General features: G+C 42.5%; 1 protein-coding gene across 2 annotated transcripts; it reads left to right on the top strand.

The window, feature by feature from the left end:
- The first annotated feature begins 2,277 nt into the window (after positions 1–2,277).
- UBE2G1 (ubiquitin conjugating enzyme E2 G1) lies at positions 2,278–27,507 on the top strand. 2 transcript variants are annotated; one of them, XR_009933871.1, is made up of 7 exons: positions 2,278–2,572; positions 17,054–17,156; positions 19,822–19,919; positions 21,004–21,182; positions 24,354–24,477; positions 26,432–26,467; positions 26,588–27,507. XR_009933871.1 is itself a non-coding variant. In XM_062506811.1 (6 exons), exons 1-5 carry the CDS (start codon positions 2,527–2,529, stop codon positions 24,438–24,440), a joined length of 513 nt encoding a protein of 170 aa, XP_062362795.1. In that variant the 5' UTR covers positions 2,280–2,526; the 3' UTR covers positions 24,441–24,477; positions 26,588–27,507. The 2 variants fall into 2 exon arrangements, 1 of the variants encoding a protein (XP_062362795.1); XM_062506811.1 differs by lacking the exon at positions 26,432–26,467 and having other exon boundaries at positions 2,280–2,572.
- The last annotated feature ends 372 nt before the right edge of the window (positions 27,508–27,879 follow it).

The following is a 27,879-nucleotide window of genomic DNA, read 5'->3' as shown; positions in this document are numbered from 1 at the left end:
GGAGACCACAGAAAATTTCCTTTCTTAAGTCAGGTAATTGCCACAGAGTGACCTAATGGTGAACAATACAGAATGATTTTGATTAACAGAATGCAATAGAAATAGAGTTGTTTCATATAACCTTTCAGTCTTCAGGGCTGTAGTTAGGTCCTCTATTAATAGAACTGTCAGAAAGTGTACTCGTGCCTGAACTGACATCAGGTACAGAAAGTTGAGCGAGTGAATTTAGTGCTGGCTTAACTGACATTGTGAACAAAGCTCACTTTTTTTTCCTGAAAGAGAAATACCATCCACAGTAGTGTCACTTCCCATCAACATGCCTGAATTCCAATCTGGGTAACTGTCTCTTAGCATAATAAGTTTACAAAATGCATTTGCACATGATAGCCTCCTATGGATAGACTGTTTTTTAAGATTCAATGAACTTGACTGAAGTAATACAAAATACAAATACAAAATACATTTAGGAATTAGAGTCAACCTACAAAGGAGAAAGGTTTTCACAAAGACTTTCTTTTTGGCTAAGGACACCCTTATGAGATGAGTTTCAGTAATGGTATCATACACTATGGGATGTCTTCTGCCATCCCAGTTTAATCATTGAAAAGGACACAGATTTAATCAGAACTGCAAAAATATCTGGGAATAATATTCTGATTAATTGTACCAGCACAGTAATGAAACTCTGAGTCTATACTGGGCCTTCCAAATTGGAGCACAGGAAATGATGTTACCATTGCTCATTCTCTTTCCTTTTGTTGCAAACTAGTTTTGGTGTTCACAATATAAAGCCTTTTTAGTAGGAAAAAAAACCTGTAAAAAATCCTTTTTATAAAGGATTTGAACATTTTGGCAAACTTATGCAGGATAAATCTCTTTGTAGTAATTTCTTTCTGCAGTTGAGCAGGGAGTTTCCTGCTTTCTATCACTGCTAATAATGCTTCATCCAATTAGCCAGAAACTGCATATACTTGAGAACTGAAATGCAAAATTAGGGAATCCAATGAAATACTTAAATCCAGAGGAGCAGAGCAGCCCATTTTATTTTAGAATTGCACACACCTATTTATCACATTATATTTTGCACAGTCAACATGTGAGCCTACAGACAATTTGTACTTTTGTCAGGCTTCTCCTGGCGATTTACTTAGTTCCTTGAGATAAACTATCTTAATTTTCAGCTCTTTCCCTCTGCAGTGCCTGTCCTCAGGCTTGCAGTCATCCTTTTTCCGAAGTTTTTTACTGGAGATCCAAACCCAAGCCTAGGTTGCCCTTCAGGGACACACTGATGCAGGAAAGCCCCTTCACCTCATAAGTGTAAGAGTTGATTTAGGCCTTTTACCTCTCTTTTTTCTCCCTGGGCACACCCTCAGCGCAGTGGCACAGAGCTCCAAAGCATCCCCATCACACACGCAGACAAAAACCTACATTTTGTAGCAATCCTGCGTGAGCAACTTTTACCTGGGAGCTGGTAACTCTTTTAACCTGTTCTGTTCAGCTGCTCTTTTTAGGGGCTCCTCAAAACCTCCCGTATTTCGTGTTTTGTGGGTTGGAAGATGGCAGCAGGGCTGTGAGCACAGACACAGTGGTACTGACAGTCCTGGGCAGTCTGCTGAGGAGGGCAGAGGTGCCTCAGGGGCTGCTGTACCTCAGCAGAATCCAGCCCTGCCATGGCCAGGGACACCCTCCACTACTCCAGCCTGCTCCAACACCCTGTCCTTGGAATTTCCAGGGATCCAGGAGGAGCCACAGCTTCTCTGGGCGACTTGTGGCAGGGTACCACCACCGTCAAAAGGAAACGTTCCTTCCTAATAATGTCCTTCACGAGGGCCTTTGCAGATCCCAGAATCGTTAGGGCTGGAAGGGCTCTCTGGAGATCATCCAGTCTAACCCCTTGAGAAGGTAGGGTCATCTGGAGCAGGTGACACAGGAAGGTCCAGGTGAGTTTGGCATTTCTCCAGAGAGGGAGACTCCACGCCCTCCCTGGACAAGTCTGTCCCAGTGCTTTATCACAGTCACGTAAAGATCTTCCTCAAGTTAAGGTGGAAGTTGCTGTGCTTTAGTTTATGTCCCTAAATGTCTTTCGTGAGGAGATTGTCCTCATAAAGCGCTCTCCCTTCCTCTCCGTTAACTCAGGCTTGACTCGGGAAGGGGAGGCAGCGACCTTCCCAACATGGCGGCCAAGCACGGCTCCCCGCCCTCGGCCGCTCTCAAGATGGCGGCGCAGAAGGGCCGGCGGCCGGCCCGGGTGCGCCTGCGCGGGCCCGAGTGCGGTGAAATTCCTGGCGGGGGGAGCGGGAGGTGGCGGCGCTGAGGGCTCGGAGCAGGAGGCGGAGGGCGGCTCGGAGCCACGGCCGCGCTGCCCTGCCCGGGACCCTGCGTGCTGTGGCGGCCGGCGCCGAGCCAGACCCCCGGCGGGTGCGGAGCGGACGGGCTGAGGGACGCTCGCCGCCACCTCTCGCAGCGCCAGGAGCCGCGCCGTCCCCGCCGCCGCTGGGACTCCCTCCCCGGGCAGAGCGGGGGAGAATGACGGAGCTCCAGTCCGCCTTGCTACTGCGGAGACAACTAGCAGGTATCTGGGCCGGCGGCGAAGGAAGGAAGGGAGGGCGGCCGGTGATCCGCCGCGGGGGAGCAGCGGCCGGGCGGCCTCGGAGGGGCCGCGGCCCGCAACGGGGGAAGGAAGGGGCGCCGGCTCGGGGAGGGGGCGGGCGTGCGTGTGTGTGTGAGGGGGAAGGGGAGATTACGGCCCCCCCTTCGCCGTGCTGTGCCCAGCCGGGAGCCGAGGGAACTAGGCCGAGCGGGGGAGGGGGAGCCCGACCGGCGATTGCTGCCAGGGGAGCCGGGGGAGGGGAGCGGGACCGGCACGGTGGGGGAGCGTCCCCTCGGCTGCCCCCGTCCCGCCAGGGGAGCGCGGGGTGGCACCGGACGCGCTCGTCGGCCCCCCAGGCTCCCGGTACCAAGTCTGGAGGACTCCTCGTCCCCTCCCCTTGCGGTCCCGTCTCCCTGGGGCGGGGGAAAAACCGAGCCGGAGCTCGTCCCGCAGCGCGGGGGATTCGTGCGGACTGATGTTTGGGGGTGTTTCTGAGGCGCCGGAAAGAAGGGGAGGAAGGAGGATTGTTCCCCCACCCCCGGAATGAGGCACTCCGGGCCCGGGCTGACTCCACGCACTCGCACCCCTTCCCGCGGGGAGCTGCGGTACCCTCGTCCCGCCTCCCCTCGCCGGCTCCCCCTCACCTCCCGTGCCCGGGAGGGGGAGGCCGCCGGCCCCTTTGTTGTCAGGAGAAGCGGCGGGGGGCTCCGCAGGCACACCGGCGGGGGGGGAGATGACCGGGCAGCAGCGGGTGCGGGCGGGGGAGCGGGTGGGATCGCTGCGGGGGGACCCGCGGGGAGGGGCGGGGGGGTCCGCCGGGGGCGAGAGGGCGGGACGGGCGCGGGGGAGGAGGAGTTGGGGACCGGGCTGGGGGACGGACACGGCCGGGGTGCTGCGCCCGGGCCGGCGGCGGAGGGGAGCGGGGTGTCAGCGGGGTGTCAGACGGGCTCGGTGTCGCCGCGCCCCCTCCCTTTGTCCCCGGGCGGGCGGCCGAGCTGGCCCGGCCCGGCCCCGCCGAGGGGCCCCGCATGCGCGGAGCCGCACAATGCGGCTCCATGTGTGCGCTGCCACACTTAAAGGGAAACGAGCCGGCAGCGCTCCCTTCCTCCCTCCCCCACTTGCACATGTTCGCCGCATCCTCTGCCTGCTGGGCCGGGATACGGCGATCCACTCGAGGAAGCACACGGGTCTGCACGGTATCTTGGGAGGATCGGGTCACCGTTTTCGTCCTTTACGTAAAAATTGCTTTGTACTCACTTCAGGAGATGTGTGCCAGGTGTACCTAAACTCGGGCAATTCCAGCGCTGGCTGGAGTTGGCCGAGTAGCCATACAAAGAGACAGGGTCACTGGGTGGCACAGGAATTCCAGGAGGAGGATTTTGGCCCGAGACTTCAGTTAATGTCGTTGGAAGCCGAAGGGTGGAAAGCAGCATTGTTAGCAGTGAGGAGATGTGGTTGCATAACCGGGTATAGCGAACAGAATGGTGTGTGTGCATCTCCAGCCCTGTTTTCTTGTTTTGGTTGATGATCAGTTTGAGAAACTTCAGTATCGTTAAGTACTGGCACAGAATGTTTTACCCCTTTAAGGCGAAGCTCTTAAAAAAAAAAAATCTCATACTGAGGCCAAAAATTGCATACTGTGGCTGTAGTGGTGAACATCAGCATGCACCTGTTAGTGCCCTAGTAACTGCTGAAGTTATTAGTGACACTCGGTGAGGTGTCTGCACTTTCAGATAAGCTAATAACGCTTCGGTATGGGCTTACTGCAGGAGCTCCATACTGGATGTGACGTGAAGCTTCTCTTTCGTGTATATGGTCCCTTAACTGAAACAACTGTGTCGAATAGCTGCTTTCGAACTTGATTTTTAAAAAAGCTTTTGGTAGGTAACCTATAATGCTTCAGCTGTTTGGAATTTCTCTTTTAATCTACTAATTCTGCTCCACAAAAGCATTTAGTTGAAGTCTCTTGATAGTAACTGTTCAGCTGCTGTGGTTTTTTGTTTGTTTTTTGTTGTTTTTTTTTTTTTTTTTTTTTTGTTGTTGTTTTTTTTGGTCTTCTGAGGTCTTAAGACCTTGTGTAAGCGAACTGGTTGGATATGCAAGAACATTTGTGGACTACTAAATCTAGGGGTCAGCTTCTGTGTAACTTTCTGCTCGTTCTTATCTGAAGGCTTTATGTGCACTGGTGAGCTTTTCTAGTTATTACTGATTCAACTCTACTGGCTGCAGCCATTTTCTTGCACCATGCAGATATTGTGGGGATTTTGTATTTTAAGTAATATCAATTCCTTTTGTGTCCCTTTGCATGTACTAAAAGAAATTGACACCGTATTAAAAATGATTTTGAGTGTGTATGAAGTATGGTGAGCATTGAAGAAGAGTCTTGAACTCTTCAAAAGTCCTACTTGGAATAACTGACCTGAGAAGGTTATCACATATGGGAGAAACTATTCTCTGTGTGACATCTGAACTGAGCTGGCACTGGACTGACACTGTTTTTTCTGGTGTCAGGCTGCTTGAAGTCCTAGTACAGAGGCTGAGCTTCATGATCTTCCCTACTGCTGACTGCCTTCCAAGTCTCACCTGCTCCAACGTGTCCCTTTGTTAATACCCACACTGTTTCTTCTGCCTCAAACCAAAAGTCACCACTCCTGTGGTGTTTACCCTGGTGTGACTGATATTCAGTCTCTCTGCTCTGTGCAGTTTTTCCTTATATCAGGTGTGGCGAGTCATGGGGTTGTACCTGCTGGTTGGGTTTTGGGTATGAGTTAGCTGACCTAAGTTAGTTTAAATTGCATTAGATCACTCACTTGTGCTTCAATAATGATGAGAGATCTGAAGTTGAAGCAAGACATCCAGAAATGAAGGGAGGTTGAAGTGAGAATCTGAAACCTGTACAGTGATGGAGCAGTTGAGGAGTATAATAAAAGTTCTTGAATGATGAGACTCTGGATATCTCTTTTCAGTGCCCAGAAGAAAAAAAATACAATGGCAGGAGGAGGGAGGAATGTTAAACAGTAGCTCTGAGTGGTTACCTGTTTGGTCCCCTGTATGCTTTGGTTCTTAATTATGGGGAAAGAGGGTGTCTGGCACAGAGCACTTTAATGAGGTGTTTAAATTCCAGACTACTTTGTCAAAGTATAGATCAACCGATGAGGCTACTGGTTGTCAGTGAGATGTAAAACAATGGGTCTTACCAAACAACAGAGCAAAACTTGACAGCATAACCTGAAGTTGCTCCAATGAGTGTATGACGACACTTTTTTTTTTTTTTTTTTGAAAGCAAGCAGGCTTGTAACTTGAGCTGGGAGCTGGTACCACAGCACCATGTCCAACATGCTTGTGTGCTTCAGTGGCATGTTCTGGATGCTGATAATGCTCAGAGAGAAGGGGCATTCAGTGACAGTCACAAAATATAACTTCAAGTTACATGTGGGTTATTTTTTAATCTAAATTCTATGTGGCTTCACAGTGCCTTTGCTAATGAAATACTGAGCTGGATCCCCAGGAACTAAGTGTAGTAGCTGTTTTTATACTGACATGTGCTCACCCCCATTTAGGCACAAGAACAATTCAAGGTAGTAAGAATTCTGGGTAGTTTTTAAGTCTTAAGGAAGTGATGAGTGTGGATCTGTTAATACCAAAGCCATTTTAAAAGTGTAGTCTAACTAGAGCTGGAGGCTCAGGTATCTGTGGATATCTGTAAAGTTAAATGCTGTTCCCTCTCAAATGAATTTACTTATAAGCTGTAGCAGCTTTTGGAAATACCTTAAAATTCAAACATATTTGTTCTTTTTGTTTTATTTTTTTTTTTTGAGGAGAGGGGCACTTTGTGGGTTGATAACAACATACAATAGAAGCCCTGACCTGTCTGTTTCTTTCATGCACAGTGCAGGAAAAACTAAAAGGAAAGAAGTGCCGGTGAACTTAAAAAAACAAAACAAAAAAAGTCTGGCAAGTATGTAGATTGGTGTAGCACTGGGTTAGCAGAGTTCACCCCTCGGGGAGCTGGTGAAGGATAAACTGTTCCTTTTACAGCCCCAACTTTATGTTCTTTAAAAAGAGATGCAGACAACAGGGTGTAAAGCTTCTCTTCCAGTCTCCAGAGCTGTCAGGCCCAAAGGTTTTACAGACTGATATATGTCTCTGAATACTTTTATTTCATCTTTCTGCCAAATTCTTGCTGACACAGGGACTTCAGAGTAGGCAGACTTGTCTAGTTCAACCAGCAAAATCACACAGGGAGGGCGCAGTTAAATCCGTAGCACACAGTGGAACTAGAAGTGCAAGTCCTCTTTAACATAAACAGGGAGCATTGGAAATGGGAATAACCATGCCTTTGTTGGCTGAAGTTGAGCTGTGCTGTAAATAATCTCCAACTTAGGATACAGAAAAAGCCACACTAATGCTTTTCTTAAACATGAGAAACATGGTATTATTTCAGTTTAAAGTGTATACAGCTTCTATTTCAAAGCAGAAATGCCTAATTAAAACCTAACAAGTTGGAAAACTATTAAATACTTAATGTGACAGTTGAACAATTTTTACTTCTGTGGAAAAATCTGGCTGCGTAATGTTGAGCTAGTTGAGTTTTTGGCAATTAGGACTTGCTTTTTAAAAAAATCTATAAGTAGTGAATGGAGAGGGAATTGCAGAGTGAAGATCACTTTATATATCAAAGCTGAGATGCAAATTTCTGGGGTGGCTGGTGTATAAGGAATCTTTGTTTTCATTTGAGCAGTGGCTTACAGTAAGTTTGTTTATGAGATAGTCATTTGAGTGGCACTGATGTGAAGTATTAATTTGCCTGTTTAATAGATTGCCTGCTTTGTGAAGGTCTGTTCATATGGACACTAATATTCTAAATAACTAGGACTCCAAGGTTCTGCATATGTAAAACTTAGCATTTTTAAGTGGTCCTAAAATTATAAATACCTGTGCATACTTTTTTTAGAAGACTCATGTTTTTAGATAACCATCAATTTTTTGGTCTGATGCTTTTTAGGGTACTTAGGTACAGCGTGTGTAGCAGTCACCTTAACCCCCTGGCAGCATAGGGCCCTGTTAGAGCAGATGAGATAATCCTGTTTCTTGTGAGGTCATCGTGACAGAATTATCAAAGCTCCCTTTCTCAGGCTGACTTTATAGGCAATATCGTTGCTTAAACACAGGCCTTGCTCAGACTCCAGGCTGCTTGTGTTGTTGTAGTGACTGAACTTCTGTTTCACGGTAAAAGACATGATAAATGTGACTAATAGCAAATTTTGCCTGCTGCATGTTAGTTTTCCAAATGCTTCTCTTGCACAAATAATCTGAACTTTGCATCTTCAAAGAAAAGAATATTTATAACAGCGGCCACCAACGAAATTTCAGGAGAGCTGGCAGTTTTGGAAAGTGAGGTTTAGCTAAACTACAGAATGGAAGAGCTTGATGACTCAACCACTTGCTCAAACAGGATGAAGAAATAACCTGCCTCGTCAAGGAGTCAGTGCCTTGGCTCTGCCTAGGTCAGCTTACTAAGCTTTCAGGGAAAGAACCAAACTTACCATGAACTCTGAGTTCTTTCCTTCTCTGCTCCCCCCAAACAAGGCATTGTAAGTTATCCCAAAGGCAGTAGAGTGATTTATTTCTGTTTTGTGTCAGAACTGTGGAATGGGAGAACGTTGCTGGAGATCCTCTGAAGTAAGGAGCAAAATTAATGCCATTTGAGAAAATACTTTCATCAGAATTTATGCTTTGTTGGTAAGAGCTTCATTTGGAGATGTTAAATCATGCAAAACCAACGAAAATGTCTTAACTTATGTCATTGATACTGATTCCCACTTCAGTATTGGGGTTATTTGCTGAAAACTAAGGATTTCTTCATTTGCTCTCTCTTTATATATGTTTATATATATAATATGTTTAAGAGAAACTGATAGGGATAATCAAGTAGAGTGAATGGTCTTCAGATGAAACAGCATGAATTGTAGCTGATTCTGCTTTGACTTTTCTGTATATCATTGACGTTTCTTTTTAATGCAAGACCGACTTGGAACAATACGTGCATATTCAACTAATTTAGGATTACTTGGTCCCTCCTGTGGTGGGTACTAGTTGGTTTTTAGTTTCCTCAAAGCCCTGTGTTAAACAGTTTGAAAATAAATGACCTTTGTAGATGAAACTTGTTTGCCTCAAGTAGGCATTCTGCTAAATTTTCTTCCTGCAGTGTGTTTAATCAACCTCAGTTTTGATGTAAAATGCAACAGTTTGTTCCCAGCACAGAGATGGGGGTTCTAGTGAAGTGGAACTGATATGAAAGGTGGCTGCTGTTCTGAAAGCAAGAACTAACCAAATACTAAAATGATTGTGCAGACTTGGGTGCCTGGAAAAAGGAGAGCAGGTTGGCTTGTGTGAGGAAGGGGACGTTTGGCTCCTGAAACTCTCCTGTCCACTTTTTGTTCCAGCATATGGGAACGGAATCAGGGTAACACTTCACACGCAGGCCTTTGCTCTCACCAAGCTGCTGCTATCTGCTCTGTGCTTCACTTTTCTGTGGTGTGTGCATATCTGTCAGTGTCTGGTCTTGATGAGATCTTTCACTTGCAGTCTGTAGCAGGCTTGAGCTTTAGGCCACCCTGCAAGCGTAAATGTTCATACTTGCTTTTCTTTCCTACTCTCAAGTCCAAGGCGTATCAGCTGGAGCAGAGATCAGATATCCAGACCTTGTAAGAACACTAAGTATAACAGTCTAATTGAAATGGGGTTCCACAAAAATAACTGCTCTTCTGGAAAAGTCAGCAGTTTTTGTATGGGTTTAGAAGAATAATAAAGGCTTTGTGATAGAAACCCTGTGTGAAGGTTTCCACTTACGGTCTCTGTGTATGGATTGTTGAGGGAAATGTATTTCTGTGCTGTCATCATACACCTCATAGGTCAAGCTGGCTGTTTTTTTAGCTGGCTGGCATTTGGTGCTGATCTAGAAGATAGTACTGTCAGGAGTCATTTAAAGTAGTGTCTTAAAACAATTCTAAATAACAATGTGGCTCAAGTTAGGATATGCAAAGCTGTTATTCATATTATAAGCAGGAGAGAAAACAAGCTGGAAAATTATCCTTGACTTGCACAACGACTTGGATGTTAACATCTCCCTGTGGCATAGGCATGCCAAAGAGACTTTTCAGTGGATTTCTAATGGTGTTCTGTTTTTGTCTATGAACCATAGAAATCATAGAACCCTTGGCTCTGTGCAGCACTGCTGTTTCATGATTAATGTGTGTGTGCCTGCTCAGAAGATACTTGGATGCAATTTTTTTTCTTATCTTTAGTCTGTTGGTAACTAGCTTTTAAGAAGTTAACTTCTCCTGTCCATGGTAAACTCATCTACATTAATGGCACCTAGGATGACGCCTGTCTTGCCGAATTCCAACAGTTGTAGGCATCTGAAACCTGTAGTGTCCTTTGTAGGTGAAAGAAATAAGTGTGTGTAGAGTGTGATTCATCTGACCTGTTTTTGACACCTGCTTTGGGATGAGATAATTATGGTGTCTCAGAAACTACTTACCCTGATAAGATCTCTTGAATGCTGCTGAGGATGACCTTCTCAAATACAGACTGATGAAGATACCCATTGAATACTTTTCTAACTCTTAAGAGTGGAAACAGGCATCAGAGATGGAGATCAAAGTGGAGGTGGCATTTCTGTTACACTGAGTGTGACAGATGAATGTGACTCTGTGCTGCAGTTTACTCTATGGGCAAAGCACTGAATATTCCCTGGTGACATAATTGCTTCCTCTTACACGTGGATTTCTGAACCAGGGTTCTTCCAATTTTTTTTACTATCCTTGTTTGTCCCTTCCTCATAACGTTTCCCCTCAAAATTCAGAACTTACTGAGAATGGTTTTGTTGTGGTCTTTCAATAGACCTTATTCAATCTCCATTTTAACCTGGGTGGTGTAACTGCTGGATTCTGGTCTGATGGGATACACAGCATGCTTCTAGCAGTGTAGTCAAAGAAGGCTGTTCAGGAAACATTTCATCGTGCTTTCTATGAAAATTATATGATGGATGGTAATTTGAGCATATATTTTGGACTTAGTGCTAAGAACCTTAATTCTGGTAGCATAACTTTCAAAATAATACTATGGCATTCAAAGATTTTCATCAGTTGAGTATGTTTTGTATTTACAGTGATGCGGACAGGAAAGTAACTTGAACACCATATTTGTTTTTAAAGAAGAGATTTGTGGGCTTAGTAGGCACAATGTGGTCCACAGTAACCGATGAGTTTAGATATTTCATTAATGGCAAATTCCTTGAGGGAGGAGGAAGCAGACCTTCCTTCTGTAGCCTGGGATGTTGGAAAAGGACTGGTTCGAGTGTGTGTACACAGAACGGTCCGTGTATGAAGAGTGCTACAGAAAGGAAATGCCTAAAAATAGGTTGAGTGTGTTCTTGCCTGTCTTTAGGACTCTCAGGTGAAATGGTGCATGGGAACAGATCGTGGGCTGGGTACACTGGGTTGCCAGGCTAGATCAGTTGCTGGCTATCTGTGCATTAGTGGAGACTAAGCTGCTTTTGAGAGAGAGAGGGAGAAATCTAAAGGAGCATTGACAGTTTCTACTGATGTCTACCTTCATGGGTTTAAGGGATTACAGGGAACTCTATAAGAATCAAGGCAGTACCAGAGATGTGAAGCTCCTGGTTGGTGTGTTAAGACTCAGTTTTCCCCTAAATAGCTAACCTGAACTTCCAGCTGTCTGTCTCCAGGTATGCCATGACTCCTGTGACTGTGGAGCTACAGAATATACAGAATCAAGAAACTCAGTTTTTAGCTTAATTCTAGAATGTGATATCTTACTCAGAATTCTAATCTCTACTCAATTTTCTCTGGTACCTTAATCCTTATACCTGTAGCAGCAGTTTTAGGAGCTTTGGGCTAGCACTGCTCTCCACTCGTTTACAAAGCTGAATTGTGGTCATGGCTAGGAATTTGACTGAGAATAAAACCAACAATCAAACAAGAAACCTCCAACCTTGCCCTCTGTCCTTTCAAAATCTGCTTCACTGTGCAAACCTAAGGAAGGCCTCACAGGTATAGCTGGGGCCATGGCAAGTGAAGCAGTACACAAATATGCATAGCACTGCACTGAGATGCAGCTTGCCTGTTAATGCTAATTGTGTAACCCTTATAAATCTTCTGAGCTCAGAGAATTTTATTTGTAGAAGTCTGAAAATGCTGCCCTTATTAAGAAGGATAGATTTGTGGAGCACTGGACATTAGTTGCCAGGCTAAAATCAAACCTATAGCTTCTATTGAAATGGTTTGTAGAGTCTCTGCTTGAGACAGATTTGTCTTTACTACTTTAGTCTCCCTTCAAAATAATTTCAGTGTCCTTCAGAGACTTAATCTCTAAGTGTTGTGTATTTGTCATTCCCACAGTGGCTATCAGGAGTGTGTGCATATTTTGTGCTGTGTTTTGTCTGAACTCCTTAGATGAGCTTGTGGAGCAAGACAGGACATGATGAAAGCAGATAAAATGGAGAGCTTGGGGAATACATCTCCACGTAGAGGTCATGTTACTTTATCATAAACTCAGCCCTAGTTCTCTACAGCTGGGTCCTGCAGGCAACAAAGTTTTGGAAATCATAACTGACCTCAGTGAAGTAACAGGACTACGTGGAACTCAGTGTAGGGTACAGAGAAGAATCTAGAATGAGGATTTTCAGTGTGAACAGTTGTTAGAAGCTCCTGGACTGGTGCTGAGCCTCACAAAAAAGTAAGGAAGACAATGCAAGTTTAAGGTGGAGCAGATGCAAAGTGCTGATATGGCCTGCTTGCTCTAAGAGCTGTGTAAGCCAGCTAGATGGTTTGTCCAGAAGCCTTAGCTAGGACTTGGGCTCCCTAGTGTGTTTTTCTGTTGTGGTCTATCCACTGGCTGCACAAAACTCAAACACCATGTCACTTACTAAAGAGGCTGCTGTTAAAAATATGGGAGCTCATATTTTTTAAAGCATTGTACTGTAATGTAGCTTAAAATACTCAAGGAGTTCATATGCAGCGGCTGGCTGGGTGAGACATCAGGCTGAAAAGTTTGGATGCCATACATAGCTGTTCCATGGAGCTATGGGGCTTGTTCTGCTTAGTCATTTTTGTTGATGCTGTTTTGCTCTGGGATTGGTGAAGTCTCTTGGTTTATATAAAGGCAGTTTCAGTGAGTGTGGGAACATCAGTAGCTTGATGTAAATTAAACACTGAAACTGGAAGTGCAGCTCAGGGTACTGTGCTGGCTCAAGTTTAAGGCAATGGTAATTTAGTTCTGCTTTAGTAAGAGCTAAAAGGGCAGACAGTGTGGTGTGTGGCAGGTTGTGTGGAAAGGGAGCCATTGGGGCTTTAAAATCTGTTCTGGATTTAAACAACTCTGTTGGATTATGGGCCTTTAGTCTTCCTCACCTCCCAAATCAGGTATTGGATTTAATCCCAGGTTCAGGACTGGGATTAAACGAACTGAATGTCTAATTTATAAGCAGACACTGGGTTCTGTTCCAAGTATGTTGCTGCTTGGCAGCTGTCCAGGTGTGTGCTGCTTTGGCTGTCAGCTGCTGCTTGGTCTGCAAAGGGCTCTACCTGAAACTGCTTCAAGACTGAGTGTAAGAATGTTTTGGATTTTTTTTTCTTTGTTGGGTAGAAAAATGCCTATTATATTAAATAATCAGAAATGCAAAAAAATACTGTCAGAAATACTGAACCACAGACTGTAATATACAGTAGTTGCAAGTAAATGGCATTTAGTTAGGTATGGGCATGATGGAAATATGTTAATGTACTCATTTATGTTTAAGAAGTACAGCATATATTTAGCTGAACAAGAAATCCCAAAGTAAAACTGTTGCGAAAATAATGTGGAAGGTTCAAATACTTTATAGGTGTGCCTGGCTTCTCTCCTTTTCCAGCACTTCTAGGGCAGTTCTTCAGCAGGGCTTTGTAGAGGACCTGCACTAAGAGCCTGTTCCCCTCTCCCTGCCTTAGTTAGAAGGGAACCAAATCCTTCCCTTTAGTTAGAAGGGAGCTAAATCTGTCTCTCTATTCACATGTTTGTGTAGGGAAGCTCCTGTTGAGGCCGCAAGCAGTTAAGTGCTGCGGTGGGTGGGGACTGGCGGCGCAGGGAGGTGTCCCCTGCCCCGGCTGCAGGCGGTGTCCCCCGGTCGGTGGGCAGCGACACCGGGCTGCGTGTTCCCTTCGTGCCCTGCCGGCATCGCCGTTCCTTTGGGATTTCGGTGCATGGAGTTCGCTGTGTGAGGCTCAGCCAGTGAAGAGAGAGGAAAGAGACAGCCGGTACCACTGGTTAACTTTCCTGATACACAGCACTGACTATATCCAGGGGAAAAAAACAAAGCCAAACAAACCTTGGGACTTGACGTTTGCAGGTTTTAATGAGTAGCAGCTATTGGCTATCCATGGTAAAAACAGCCAAGGATGATGCTTTTCGTGTCTCAGTGCAGAACTTTCCTGAGATTTCCTTTTTTGTCTGCCTGCCAGCCATGTTGTTTAGTTCAACATAAATAATCTGGATGGAAGAGCTCATTTTTAAATTGCTGTTGGTAATTCTGCATATCTAGTGGAGAAAATGTATGAGCTTATATTCATTGTTTTTCCTCAGAGTATTTCTGCAATCAGCAGCTGTTTGAGATGTGCTTCAATACTGCTGTCATGGAAGGAAAATGAGCTTTTCACAAGCTGAGACTAATGCCACCTCCTGTAAATGAAGTAATGTGTTCATTAGCTTTACAGGCAACATCCACTAAGCAAACTTCTTTAACTGAAGATTTTTGTTAATGATTGTCCCTTTTATTCAGTTCACAGATGTTCTACATTAAAGAAGTTGGCATGCAGGAATCTTACCCCTTCTCACAAGTTCTCTTGCAATATAGTGCTACATGGTCCTTGGTGTGAGTTGGGAGTGTAAGAGCTGTCTTTCTTTGGGAATAAATAGACAAAAAGTGTTTTGAACTACTTAGGGATAAAGCTGAGGCTGAGACAGATGTAGAAAGAAATCGAAACAACATGCAGTAAGAAATAGAGAAAAAATATGTATATTGACTTTGGAAATAATGTGACATATTTAAATAGAGAGAAACATTCTGGATTTTTTCCATCTTAAGTTCTGGCAGTCTTTAAAGTCTTACCAGTGAGCAGTGATAACTTGCAAACAATAAAGAAGCTAAATGTGAGCAGTTTGAGTTACAGCAGTTCACACAGAACTTGGCACAAATCCTTTTTTCTCAGTGGAAATGCAGAAATGATGGGACTTGTTTCACAGGCTAAAATTCAAGTTAGAAAGTCTTAGGTGAGATAGTGAAACCTAGTAGTTTCATTCTGACTTGTGTAGTTACTGTGGTGGGTATTGTGTATTACAGTACTAATAATATCTGGAAGGATGATGTAAATATCCTGAGCAGAGATGGCTTTTTTTCACAAGCAATAGGCAACTTTTAAAAAATTAAATCCTGTGTGGAAAAGCAGGTAATATTCAGCTACTGATGTGGTGGAAATTTTAACAGACCATGCTGAAGAAGTGTTTTTATTGAGGAGGTAGTAAGGGACTGGTGAGGCTCTCTTTTATTAATGTGAGATGCTCACCTAGGCTATCTGCCCTTTCAGCTAAGAATAAATAGTTATTCCACCTTGTGCAGCTGTTTCCACAAAGTTTCATAGGTGCCAGAGTCTGAAAACTGATTTGCTTAGAGGAGGCATGGCCATGCTGTAGCTTTTGGGTTTGAGGTTTCTGCCTTGGTTAGAGAGCCTGTGATGTTGCCGTTTCTTTCATGCATTGTCTGGGAAAAAACATGATTGGGCTCAGTATCCAAATCTTTGTCTTGCACCTTGGGGACTGGATGGCTCACCTCACCTCATGATTGCACCCTTCTGAGTAGTCCCTATGAAAACCCCTTTCAGTATGTTCCTTGGCATTTGAGAATTGAGTCATCTTGGTGGATGTTTGACTAAATTAGTAATGACCAAAGCTGTTGATCCTTCTGTCTCCCTCTTTAGAACTAGGTCCTTCACATGAGCTGAGCACTTTGTTTTCCCAGTGTGGACTTAGACTCTCTGTGTAGGGCTTGAATTGATGATTCTTGCCTTTTTCAGCCACACTTAAAGTAGTTCAGAACTTAGCTGGCCCCCAGTGATTACAAGCTTATGGGCAAATCAGTTTGGACTTAATGGCAGCTTTTTTTCCAGAAAGGTACAAGGTTCTCACTTGAAGTTCCTGTCAATGTACCTGAGGGCATTATAAGGCCCCCTGACCTTAAATCTTACAGCTTTTAGGTTTACAAAATGAGAATTATGTAGACAAACTGTGCTGTGGAACGCAATAATGAGGACTGCATAGAGTCTGACAGGTTATAAAATAAGTATGGTTGGTTTTTTGGTCTAGTTTTGTTTTTTTCCCCACAATAGCTCCCATTCTTAATTTAATCTGGAAATTACTGACCAGTTGAAGGAATAACTTCTTTCCTCCTTCCTGTATCCTAAGTACCCGAGATCTATCAGGACTTGTATGTACTGTTGGAAATGCTGGGTGAATAATTCGAATTTGACATAAATATGGCATTTAATGCAGTTTCTGACCTGAAGCTGTCAGTTCATAGACGTTCTCACCTTCCTACCCCCACCACTGGAGGCAAAACTCATTTGAAGTGTTTAATTCCAAATCTTGCAGGGTTTTTTTTCTGGATCAGGCTGAAAACAGAAGTTCAGTGAAGTCTATATCTAGCTGTGACTTGTGTGTAGCTATTTCCACAAAAGCCTCTATCTGGCAGTAACTGTATGAAGTAGCCTATAACATAATTCATATAGCACTTAGAATGTTCTATTGCTTATCACTGATGGGGGGGGAAAAAAAACTGTGAAGCAAAAGGAAGAAATAAAATACCTGAACACCATAGCAGCTTATCTTCTATGTTCTCTTGTACTAGTTCAAAATATAGTAAATCATTGTCTCCAGAATTCACTGGCACAGGTCTCAAATGCTTTCAGAGTCTGAAAAAAAGAATTAAGAAGTAGAATGTTACTTTTAAATAAAAACATAATGTGACTTTGGTTTTCTTTTAACATTTTCTGGAGTTAAAGACAGACTTCAGTTTAAGCTGGCTCCTTGGGGTTCTTGTAAAGCTTTTTCATTACTGGAAAGCCTGTTTCCTGACTTAAACACTCACTGGTACCTAGTTTAGGAGACCATGTCCCATAGCTGTGTGTTGTTCTGGCCCATCTGCTCACGTTGCACTCAGAGTTTTGGGGTCAGGCATGGTCTCAGCTCTGTCAGAAGTGTTTGTAGTGGGGGGGCTGAGGGTGCTCACTCAGGCTGTAAGTCCATGTGCCAAATGTCACGGGGTTTTTTTGGTCATGTAAAAAGGAGCAAAACCAACAAATGTGTATTATAGATACCTAAAGTTACTCTTAAATTCTTTTTCCCACACAGAGCTCAACAAAAATCCAGTGGAAGGCTTTTCAGCGGGCTTAATAGATGACAATGACCTTTATCGATGGGAAGTCCTTATTATTGGTCCTCCAGATACACTATAGTAAGTACTGATACTTACACAGAAACTTAAGTGAACTCGGAATTACTAGTTCTAGTTTGCTCCTGCTGAATAGAAGCTAACTAAAACCTTTGTGCTAAACTAGGTAATGCTCTTCTGTTGCTAGCAGAATAGGTGTAAATAGCTGGATTTGCTTTGTGGAAGTTCTAAACTGCTTTGCTCCCTTGAGAAAAGGCAACGCTGATCTCTTTGTACTTGTATGGAAAAGAAAGAGAATAGGTACACTTAGAGGCAGTTTCTGTTTCTTTTCACATGTTAGTAAGGCAGATAAAATCCACTATTTGCTGTTGCTGCTGAGAGGCTGTAGTTCAGCTGATAGTGCTGTGTTAAACCATTACAACTTGTGATGGTAGGAAAGCAATTCAAGAGGGATGTACTGGGAGAAAACCACAGCAGTCCATAGAATTAGCTTCAGATCCTGTCAGTTTGAGATGGGAGAACTTTAAAGTGTGACCTGGAGTACTTGTCACCTGGGGGTGATCCGCTCCAGTTTCTGGAAAAGTTGCTCTGCCCAGGAGAGGTCAGTTTAAAGTGTACTCCTGAACTCTGTTCTCTTCATTAAGCTGTCGCAGTGGTAAACTACTGATACCAAAAGCCTAGTGACATTTACTTGAGGTCAGTTTGGTTGCAGCATGAAGGTCTGTGTGTCTGTCAGTAGACTTGGAATAAGTATTTACACCCAGTAATCAAATTGCTTGGCTTTTCTTCAAGCTCACTGCACTGTGGTTCTCATGTCTTGCATGAGATGGTTTCTGCAGCTTCTGTTGGCCTTAGAAATGCTGTTTCTTAGTGATTGTCATCTTAGGTGTTAAAAGTTGCAACAGTGATTTTTTTAACTTCGCTTTTATAGGGTCCTGAGTTGTTTATTTTTTTTGAGGGGGGATAGTTGTTTTTTTTTAGGCTTTTAGGTGAGAGCCTCTCTAATGTTCCAGTCCCTGTTTGCTGTTTTTCAGCATAGTATTACACTGAATCCTTCTTCCCTGGGCTGTTTGATAAGGATGGTCATATATAATAGTTTAACTTAAACAATTTTCAAATATCAGTCTCATTCCTGGACCCACTTCATTTATTCTGAGTTTACTTGAAAAGACTTTAGACTTAGTGCATTACTCTACTGACAGAAACCCTTTCATCAGGAATAGTGCTAAAAATGGCATTGTCCTCCCTTAATTGACAGCTGTATTTCATTAACTGATACCTAAAGTATATCCACTTTAAAACTTGTATTTATATGGAGATATGAGGCAACTAGGGGTGCCCTACAGCCTAGTAGCTTCAGGATGTTCTTCTTCAAAAAAGGAAGGAAGGACTTTTTCAGTTTGAAAGAAAGGGTTGGTCTGGTTTGGGACTATCAACAAATCGAGCTCTCTTTTGTTTTGATTATATGGATGTTAAAATAGTGGTTTTGGAATTCTTACCTCTCATGGGAGGAAGGTTTCTTTGGAAACTGCCTGCTTTTTCTAAAACTTTTGAAAAATAAATGCTGTGGGTTCAAATCCCCTCAGCTGCTTCAAAGAGCCAAGTTACTTAAAGACAGTGCTTTTTGGGGTTGCTTTTTTGTTTGTTTCTTTGGATTTGTTTTTCTTTGTTTTGTGGTGGGTTTTTTGTTTGTTTTTTGAGACACCTTGCTGGAACTGCACCCTTTTGGTTTAGTTGTGGTAAAACATGTTATTTTTCTCAGTAGCCAGTGCACTTTATAGACTCCTACTCCTTTACAAATACAGGGAAAAAAAACTGCACTGAACAGTTTTCTGTTCACCAGTTCTTTTGTCTGTGTGGCTGCTGAGGAGTAGCTTGTCACACTGTGCCTCTCATGGCATCTTTGGAGGTTTATGTTGCAGTTTCTATTCTGCCTTTACAATTCCAAATTTTGTTACAACCTTCAGTTAGAAGAAATGACAGTGGCAGGACAAATGTTACAGTATTGACATTAGTAAAATATTCCACCTGTAAACATTTCCATCTAATACGGGCCTTCATATTTTTTAAAAGGGACTATTCCTGGCCTGTAACTCCACATAAAACCTGGATGTCTCTTGTTTATTATTGTTTTCCAGTTGAGTGGGTAACTGATGCAGGATACCTCGCTGTCATGCCTGAGTCACTTTAGCTTAGTGTTGAAACGGTGGCATTGGAAGTCTTTTTACATTTATTGCTCAAGACACAGTTTTCTGCAGTTTTTCCCTGGGGCTCACTGCTGCAGACTGAGATCACAAAATTAGGACTGAGGTCTCTGACAGAGGAAAACGGGTGTCTGCTGAGCTGGACTTGAGAAAGGCAGTTATTGGCAATACTTTTTTTTTTTCCCTTTTAATAAATGTACTGGGAGGAAAAGATGTAAGTTGTGATTCCAGATGGTAAATTCCTTAGCAGTTTCTTGTTGTTGTTTTTTTTTTTTTCCCCCCACCCCCATGGTTTTCCCCTCTGGAACATCATCCTAGTTCTAAAAAAGATCATGCTGGGAAACTGGCAGCATCTTGTGAAAGGATATTCTCAATGTAGCAACTCTTTACATTGCATATGGAAGTGTTGATACTGTTAATTACCAACATGATGTTGTGTGATGTGTAAATTTAGAACATCAGTACGTTCAGGTCTTCAGCTTAAGCTTACAAGAAACTCTACAAAGATATTTTTGATTCCCCAGTGAAGGTGGTGTTTTCAAGGCTCATCTTACTTTTCCAAAAGACTACCCACTGAGGCCGCCAAAAATGAAATTCATCACAGAAATCTGGCATCCAAATGGTAAGAAATGTCAAAGTTTCAATTTCTTCTTACAGTTCAGAACTAAAATGCAGTGAAGACAAATAGATAGATATATTTCTGTTTGTGTTAGAAATATGAAACTCTGCTTTTACTTTGCCATCTTCACTTAATAGAAAAGTAAAAACAATGGCAGAGTTTTTAGTAGTTTTTAGTTTTTATGCTGCTCTGAGAGCATAAAATACTCTTAAAGTATTTTCAAAAGCTATTCAGAGTAGGTTCTTGCATTCTTGGTAATTGTTCAGGGATTTTTTTTTTTCTTAGTTTTTTTTCCTAAGTGCAAAATTCTAGTGTGAGGAGAAACTTGATTTTTATAGCTGCCTTCTGTTATACCTTCAAATATTTAATCTTGCTGTTACTGACTTGGCAGTTCAGTATAGAAGGCCCAAGGTTGTCCTTACCTAGTGAAGCAGAGAAAATCTTTTAGTCCCTCTAAAGGAGACTTCTAAGGTCTCATTTAGCTATGGACTGGTGGAGATTGGATGGGAAGGTAAAATAAAATGGCAGTTGGTTTTACTGGGAAAGAGAAATGTTCTTCAACTCCAGAAGCTGTAGATGTTGAAAGGTGGGAGGAGACAGTGCTCCCATCAAAAGGACAGGGAATATTTTAATGCTGTGCCAGTTTCAGCTCTGGAAATATCAGAGTACTTGTCAGGCACTTTCTAATTCCAGCAGTTTAAATCATATTTCAGTATGTTCCAGTAATACCCAGCTGATGCTGTTGCTGTGGAAAAAAGTCACTCTCGAGTTTGCTGAACTTAACAGAAAAAGCTGTAGTGGAAGTCTAAATAAATAGTGTTGAGAGTTGCAGCATGATGTTAGACTGAATCCTTCTTCCCATGTGCCCTCTGTCTCTCTGTCAGGAGTCCAGGCACACTCAGACTGCCACCAAGCCCTGTTTATTACAGTTGAAGTTCTCCAATAGTTAATTACTTTCCTTCTTTATAAAGTGTCTTCACTAACGTGTTTCAGACTAGCTGCAGTGAAGACGAACAGTTCCATGAGTGTCCTGAAGAAATGCCAGCACGTTGTTCATGACTGAAATATGCCTTGTTCTATTTTGTAGTTGACAAGAATGGTGATGTCTGCATTTCAATTCTTCATGAGCCTGGAGAAGACAAATACGGCTATGAAAAACCTGAGGAACGCTGGCTTCCCATTCACACAGTGGAAACTATAATGATTAGTGTTATTTCTATGCTGGCAGATCCCAATGGTGATTCTCCTGCTAATGTTGATGCAGCGGTAAGATTTTCCTTGGTCTGCTAATTGCCTCAACCTTGCAGTGGAGTTCTGTTTCTAGTTTAGCAAACAGTAGCTTTGGGAAGAACCTTTTCTATCACAGGCTAAGGTTACCATTGTGTTGGGAAATGCAGTGATGTTGTTAGATGGAGCTGCTAATTGACCTTGGGAAGCCTTTTTCACTTCTGTAGAACACTCTGTGTCCCATGGATTAGTGCAGTAGGTTTGACTCTGTAGGTCTGTGCTCTGAGAAGATACTCAAAGGACTTACTGGGCATCTGATCTTCAGCTCAACAGGGAGAGTTGTCCCAGACTAGACTGACTGGCTCAGGAGTGAGGAAGAATGATCTGATTTACAGTAAAAGACCAGGGTGAATCTGCAGGCATGAGTGAGATGCAAGTGTTTGATGCAGCACAGTGTTCTGGAGCATGGCCTGTTCTGTGTGTGTGTATAAACACAGCTATCAGCTCTCTTGAAGAGCTGTGTTAGAGCAGAATATAACAGTGAGGCTGAGAAATGTTTGTGGTGGGGAGAGAAAAAAAGTCTCAGTTCTGGAAGGGCATAGGGGAACAGACTTCATGCCCTGCCCATCTGACACTGACATGCTCTTGAATTGCAGCTCAGCAGTGAGTGTTGTCTTCTCACAAAAGAGAAGTTCTAGTCTTTTTAACTGTGGGAGTGAGGAAGAAGGAGATTGGAATTTTGAGATGCAGCGTTTTGTAAAGGAATGTTAACCTGCTCTGTCAGCCAAGCTATACTTCCCAAAGTGGATGGGAATTTAGTAGCTTCCTGGAGCCTTTGATCTTCTGTGTTGTGAGTATTTTCAGAGGTGGTTGAGCTCTGCTGAAAAATCATCATGGAAAGAGACATGTGGAACAAATTTAATGGGAAGAAAACAGAGAACAAAGTTGTAGTGAACAACTTCCTCATTTAACCTTTTTGTATCACGTTACTGGTGGAAAGAGACACTCAGGAAATACGGACATTTCCTGCTGATAGCACTGGGAGGAGCAAGTTATTAATGAAATCCTAAAAGTACAGTTAGAATTCCTCACTTCACAAACTCCTGTATGTTGAATGTAGCTGGCCTAACCCTGGAGAAAGCATGTGGTTTTAGCTGTGCTTGTCACCTTCCTGACATCAGACTTTTTTTATATTGTGCCCCACTCTGACAACTACTTCAGGAGTGGGTTTTTTATTTCTTTGCTTTTTTCCTTAGGAAAGTTAGGCAGAAAATGATTTTGCCTTAGGAAAAATGTCAAAAATGAAAACGGCTTTTTCTAGCCCAGCATGAAAGAACAAAAAAACCCTCAAATTTGACTGTGAAGATAGTAGGAAGGCATCACTTTGGATTCTAGAAACTATTTTTCTGGCTGCAGAATTACATATTTCAAGCAACTTTTAAAGTGCTACTTGACTGCTTGAGCAGTTGGCTTCTTCTGCTGGATTGTAGATCTCTTCATATTAGCAAAAAATATATTCATGAGGGTAATGGAGAATCAGCAGCTCCTGTGTTTACTACAGCAATAAAATTTGGCAGTTACTATAAGATACTTTGTCTGCTGTCATTAGTTTCTCCTTTTAAGTAAATCTAGTGAATAAGGTGTTACAGGCAGTTTACAGGATTATAAGGGCAGGGGATATACCTGCTTTCAGGAAAAATGAACTATGTGAGTTGGAGTACTGTCTCTTGGAGTGGGAGAAAAATGAGGGTCAGGAACCTGAACAGATATTTTGAAATGCAAATATAACAGTTCATGACCTAAAATTAAATTTTTTGAGATTTCAGCTGTCAAATTAGGAACTTTGCTTGCTATTCAAATCTGAACAATTCATAGAACGACAAATATAAAAAGTAGAAACAAAAACTAAGGCTCTGAAGCTCAGAGGGCACAAATTCAATGCTTTTCTTGGCCTTAAACCATCTTGTGTAAGCTGTCCTGTGTCCCAGTCCAAGGAACCAAATGTTTGCTGCATTAATTGCTGAAAAAGAACAAATGAATTAGTAGCCTTACTTGTGCTTTGACAGGAAAGTTAAGACATGCTGGACTCTCCAGTGTGCTGATGGTTTAAGTGAGCTTGGAGGTGATGAGTGTTAGAGTATGCCATTTATTACTCAAATGCACTACAACCTTCACCCCAAGTGGGTGAATCTGTGCTAGATTGCCTCAGGTGAAACAACGTGGGGTTTTTGAACACCTTCCCTCACCCCTGCAGTAAGAATATATTGCTTGTATCAGAAACTAAGAACTGTGGAACTTCATTAAATAAGGGGTTCTTTGTTTTCCCCACCACTTCTGACTGGAAGGCAGTAACCCAGCACATCAATCTTAATAACCACACCTGATGCTCCTGTGCTTTCATCTGAGCTCGTTGTGAGCCTGGCACAAAAAAAACCTGGCTGCCCTTTCTCAGTAGGTTTTTGTGATACCTTGATGGTGTGCATCTCTGGGTTCATACTTCCCTCTTACTTATCTTCCTGCTCATCTTTATCTTGGCTCTTCATCTCCGCAGTTCTGAAATCAGATCCCTGTCACAGAGACCAGCCAGCCCTGTAGGTGAGCTGAGTATTCTCCTAAGGTCTTTCTCACAGAGCTAATATCTTACAGACCTATCTAACTAGGAGGTGCTTGCTTTTGAAGGACACTGCTGTGCCTCTTCTACATACTGTGACTTCTGTATTTCTGTCCTGGAGTGTCCTGGCTAGATTGAAGGGAACTGAAATGGTCTTAAAAAAAAATTCTCAGAGTAAGTACAGCTCCACAGTACCTGCGTACCTTTTTCACCACTGCAGTTAAAGACACTATCTCTAACACATAACAGCTTGTGGTCTACAGGTCGAGTTTGCTGCTACTTTGCAGGCTGAAGCAAATAGTTTTTACCACAGACAATGTGAAATACTAAGCCACCAGGTTAGTCTTGGAGCGTGCCTAAAATCCAAGGGGAAAATCACATCCTCACTGTCTTGTGAGCAGCTGGCACAGAAACCCACAGCAAACTTTCAAAAGTTCTGAATATCACAGGTTTTCAGTGAGTAGCTCAATGATTGTAAGCAAATTTAGGTATTAACTAGATGGCTAATGTCTGCAAACATAAACACCAAGAGTCTTCCTAGAGCTTGTACAACTCCTTGTTATAGGACTGACATCTGAAAGCTGTCTATTCAATTACAGAAAGAATGGAGAGAAGACAGAAATGGAGAATTTAAAAGAAAAGTTGCCCGCTGTGTAAGAAAAAGCCAAGAAACTGCTTTTGAGTGACACTTATTCAGCAGCTAGTAGCTTCACTTTTTTCAGGGTAAGTATCCTTCTCAAGACAAGACAGTTACCTGAGTTAAGGATTTCCTGCTTGCGTGTTGCTGAACTATTTTTCTCCCCCTCAAAAGCAAAAAGAAACCCCCAAACCTTTCTTCTCAGCTGCATGATCTCAGTGGAGCTCTTTGGCTGTATGCAGTACTAAAGACTAAAAGAATTTAAATGCACTTGACAGCCTGTTCTGCCAAAATTGGGGGACTTCTCTTGTATTCTTGTGTTTTATGCTGTTCAGAAGTTGCACTTCTCTTTATCAGAATTCATCCGGCTTTATTAATGGCACTTAGAGTTTACTGGAGCTGTAATAGAAGGGGGTGATAATTCCTTGATATTCATTATTGTGAAGAACACTTTTTAGAATCTTAGAAGCATCTTAAAAGTCTTGTTATCTCAGGAGTTGCAGATTATCTTGCAGATGTTGGTGGCACGTTGCACGTAGGAGTTAAATGAGACTTCAGTGAGGTTGTCAGGAGCCACTGAGAAGGGTTTGTTTCAGGTATCTATGGGAGTTTTAACAAAAAGTCTCCTGGCACAGCAGAAAGTGTCAAATTGAGATGTTAACCATCAATAATATCAAGAAAGGTGGTGTTCTCTTCAGCAGCCCAAAAAACATCTTTAGTGAGGAAGGCTTGGGAACAGCTTCATAAAAACAGCTGTGTTCTGCTTGGAAACTGAACTGTGGCATATCTGAGAGCTTGGACAAGTTTTGACCTGAGAGTGGCTGATGTGATATTTGCATTTGTTGCCACCCTGTTAAAAGAGCTTCTGACTCAAGATACTTACACTAATTTATACAATCCCATCTCAGTTTTAATGGGACTCTTTTTTTTTTTATATAATAACCTCTTGTAGAAAGCTCTGTATTAAAGCATGGCCCTTAAATCCCTGGCCTTTGGTCACTTTATCTTGGGTATGCCAAGGAAAAACTTCCTCCATGAGCTAATAATTTCCCACTCTTGCTTTTCAAAGCAAAAAAGAACTTCATGTTGAAACTGCCTTTTCTTAATGGTTGGTTTGGCAAATAAACTGCTCTGACCCATTTGACTGGCAAACCCCAAAACCATATTTACTGGTTATCTACAGCATACATAATTCACAGGGATAGAAATATGGCACTGTATGTAGTTCAGTGGGGTTGTACTGACTGAACCAGAGCAGCTTACTACATTCTTCTGCTGGGTAGATTTTTTAATTAGTTGTACAGGAGAGAGTTCCTTTGTTACCCTTTTGTAAACACTGGGGGGCTGGGGGGGTTGGGGGAAGGTTCCATCTGTGACAAATTCATTCTGCAGTCCCTCTTTGCAGAAATGCTTTGATTGAAAGGAACTTTTTCCAGTACGGATTAAGCATGAAAAATGTTTAATAGTCATCAAAAGACTAAGCAAAGGAACAGAAAGTCTTGTACAACTGCCTATGACTGGAGTGCAGGAATTGTTAATGCAGCTGACTTTTTTTTTCCTGTCTTGGAGAAAGGGAGTAACTGTGAGTAACACTCCAGAGTATCCTTAACTAACCTCAGCTCTGTTGCCATGTTGAACTTAGCTATAGTGAAACAATGCTCTTGACAAATATTTTAAGTAATTGGCTGTGTTGCTTTTTTGGAAGGCAAAAGCTTTTCTAAGTCTGGTGACTCCTCCCAAGCGAGCGCTGGGCAGGGAATTGGATGAGAAGGGGCCACGGCTGGTTTCAAACCAGCCCAGTGTGACTGGGAGCTGTGGTGTCAGGGCTTGCTAAGCACTGCTGTGCCATTTGTACCTACTGTTCACAGTAAGTAATGCACAGACTTTTCAGTGATGAATCTGCAGTGTTTAGCCCTATGTGTGAATAATCAAAGCTTTGCACACTGTGCACTCAACAAGCAACACGAGTTACAGGAGCCAGAATGTCTGATAATTGAGCTTGGATACACACTGTGCTGAACTAACTCCAGTCTTTCTCAGGTGATGAGTTTGGATTTATCCATCTTCTGTTCAGAGGTATGTGAAGCTCTTGAACAAGAAATAGTTATCTTCTTGAGCTTGAAAAACTAATTAACATCTTGAAAATAATTGAGGATGAGGAGGGGTTTTATTTTAATACCTGTGATTTCTTTACAGGTCTCCAATTGAGAAACATGGCACTGTTTTTTTTCCTGCACTCTACCCACCTATTGCTGGACTTCTGTTGTTACAAGTTGGCAAACACTGGCTGGAACTGGGCTGCAATAAAAACATGCCAGTTATCAATGCTGACAAGAGCCTAACAAGTGCCAACACAAGATGATTACGCATTTTGAAATCTAATGAACTGCTTTAACCTTCAGGAAGAATTGTAAAGATGTGTACATAGCACAACATGATCCGGATAATATATATACTGTTCATGTACATCCACAAATACACATTGTACCAAATAATGCTGTCTGTAGTTAGGGATAGAATTGTGTAAATTCTAAAGATTTTAGCAGGTTTTTTTCTCTCCCTGTTCATTGTTTCCTGAGTTAAAAAAAAGCAAAAAAAAAAAAACAAAAAACAAACAGCAACTTGTGAAGCATGTCAAAACCAATTAGGATACTGAGTTGGGTTTTTTGTTTTGTTTTTTTTTTCCCTCCCACTTTAATTTTCCTTTGACCCACCGAGGCTTAATTAAAATTTCTTGCTTATTAAAGTTTAGTATCTCCTTTTTTTTTGTTGTTGTTGGTTTTTTTTGTTGTTTTTTTTGTTGTTGTTTTGGTTTGGTTTTTTTTTGGGTTTTTTTTGTTTGTTTGTTTTTGGGTTTTTTTTGGTTTTTTTTTGTTTTTTTTTTGTTTTGTTTTGTTTTTGTTTTTGGAAATGTGGTCCCTTTTATTTGCCCCATCAGAACTTAAAATTCTCCTGATTAAACCCTGAAAGGATTTGCTATCAATTACTTGTGTCTTCTTTTATGACCTTTGTAGTCTCAAAGGTGCTTTTTTTTCTTCACACCCTGTTTTAAAACCCAATTATTCATCTTTCTTGAATTTGGTATAGCAATAAAACTGGCCATGGAGCACCCTTGAGCAGCCTGATGGATTTTTAACTTCCAAGGACTTGAGTGCTTTCACTTGGAAGTTTGGTTGACTAAGTTAGTCCAAGATAAGACTGAGCTGCTTTTTATGGGTGAAATGTTTTGGTTTGCCTTTTTCATTGCCTGTTTGTGGGGTGGGATGTGTGTGGGGGAGGCTTGTTTTTTCTCAAGGTTGAGTTCAAGCATGCACATCTGTAGGCTTTCAAATAACTAACTTCTGGGTTTGGTATCAAAAATAGTTTCCCTCCTTTACTCTCTCCTGTGGCCCTTCATCTGCTTTGCCTTTTACTTCAGAGTTTTCCTCACCTAATGTACAAAGAAAATGGCGATGTATATTTTCATGTAATTTGATTTTTGGAATTCT

This window comes from Cinclus cinclus, chromosome 22, assembly GCF_963662255.1.
Source record: "Cinclus cinclus chromosome 22, bCinCin1.1, whole genome shotgun sequence".
Classification (NCBI taxonomy): Eukaryota; Metazoa; Chordata; class Aves; order Passeriformes; family Cinclidae; genus Cinclus; species Cinclus cinclus.
The sequence above is the reverse complement of the archived record's forward strand: the minus strand, read 5'-3'. Positions and strand labels throughout refer to the sequence as shown.

What these genes read in the sequence shown, in the direction of transcription:
- UBE2G1 (XM_062506811.1), top strand. Translation starts at nt 2,527, where the DNA reads ATGACGGAGCTCCAGTCCGCCTTGCTACTGCGGAGACAACTAGCAG. An exon ending in GGTCCTCCAGATACACTATA is followed by an intron (nt 17,157 to 19,821) that starts GTAAGTACTGAT and finishes TTGATTCCCCAG; the next exon opens with TGAAGGTGGTGTTTTCAAGG. An exon ending in CTGCTAATGTTGATGCAGCG is followed by an intron (nt 21,183 to 24,353) that starts GTAAGATTTTCC and finishes ATTCAATTACAG; the next exon opens with AAAGAATGGAGAGAAGACAG.